At 64.5% G+C, this 434-nt stretch overlaps 1 protein-coding gene across 1 annotated transcript in view; it reads right to left on the bottom strand.

Moving 5' to 3' along the window:
• Positions 1-434, bottom strand: part of EMH_0073780 (uncharacterized protein) — a gene marked incomplete at both ends in the record, with an annotated part of 4,412 nt that overhangs the window by 3,097 nt on the left and 881 nt on the right. Inside the window, one exon of the mRNA XM_013499378.1 lies at positions 195-434. Coding sequence (XP_013354832.1) covers positions 195-434 — 240 coding nt within the window. The remainder of the gene's footprint in view (positions 1-194) is intronic.

Genomic DNA, 434 nt, shown 5'->3' with positions numbered 1-434 from the left:
GCTGCCATCTCCGCAGATGTTCTTCGGCAGTTTGTGGCGGCTGTGGTTCAGGCGGCTGCTGCTGCAGCTGGTGCTGCTGTTGCAGCTGCTGCTGCTGCTGCAGCTGTTGCTGCTGCTGCAGCAGTAGCTGCTGCTGCTGCTGCTCCTGCTGCTGCTGCCATCTGCGCAGATGCTCCTCGGCAGTTTGCGGCGACCGCGCGTCCTGCTGCTGCTGCTGCTTCAGCTGCTGCTGCTGCTGCTGCTGCTGCTGCTGCTGCTGCTGTTGCTGCTGCTTCCAGTCACCGTGCTGCAGCTCCCCCGCTGTCTGAATCGATTGGCCCTGCTGCGCATATTGCTGCGGGGCCCAGCTGTGCCGCTGCTGCTGCTGCTGCTGCTGCTGCTGTTGCTGCTGCTGCTGCCACCCCTGAGCTGTGCCCCATTGTTGCTGCCAGCTG

This window comes from Eimeria mitis, genomic scaffold (genome assembly GCF_000499745.2).
Source record: "Eimeria mitis Houghton genomic scaffold, Emh_scaff4252, whole genome shotgun sequence".
Classification (NCBI taxonomy): Eukaryota; Apicomplexa; class Conoidasida; order Eucoccidiorida; family Eimeriidae; genus Eimeria; species Eimeria mitis.
The sequence above is the reverse complement of the archived record's forward strand: the minus strand, read 5'-3'. Positions and strand labels throughout refer to the sequence as shown.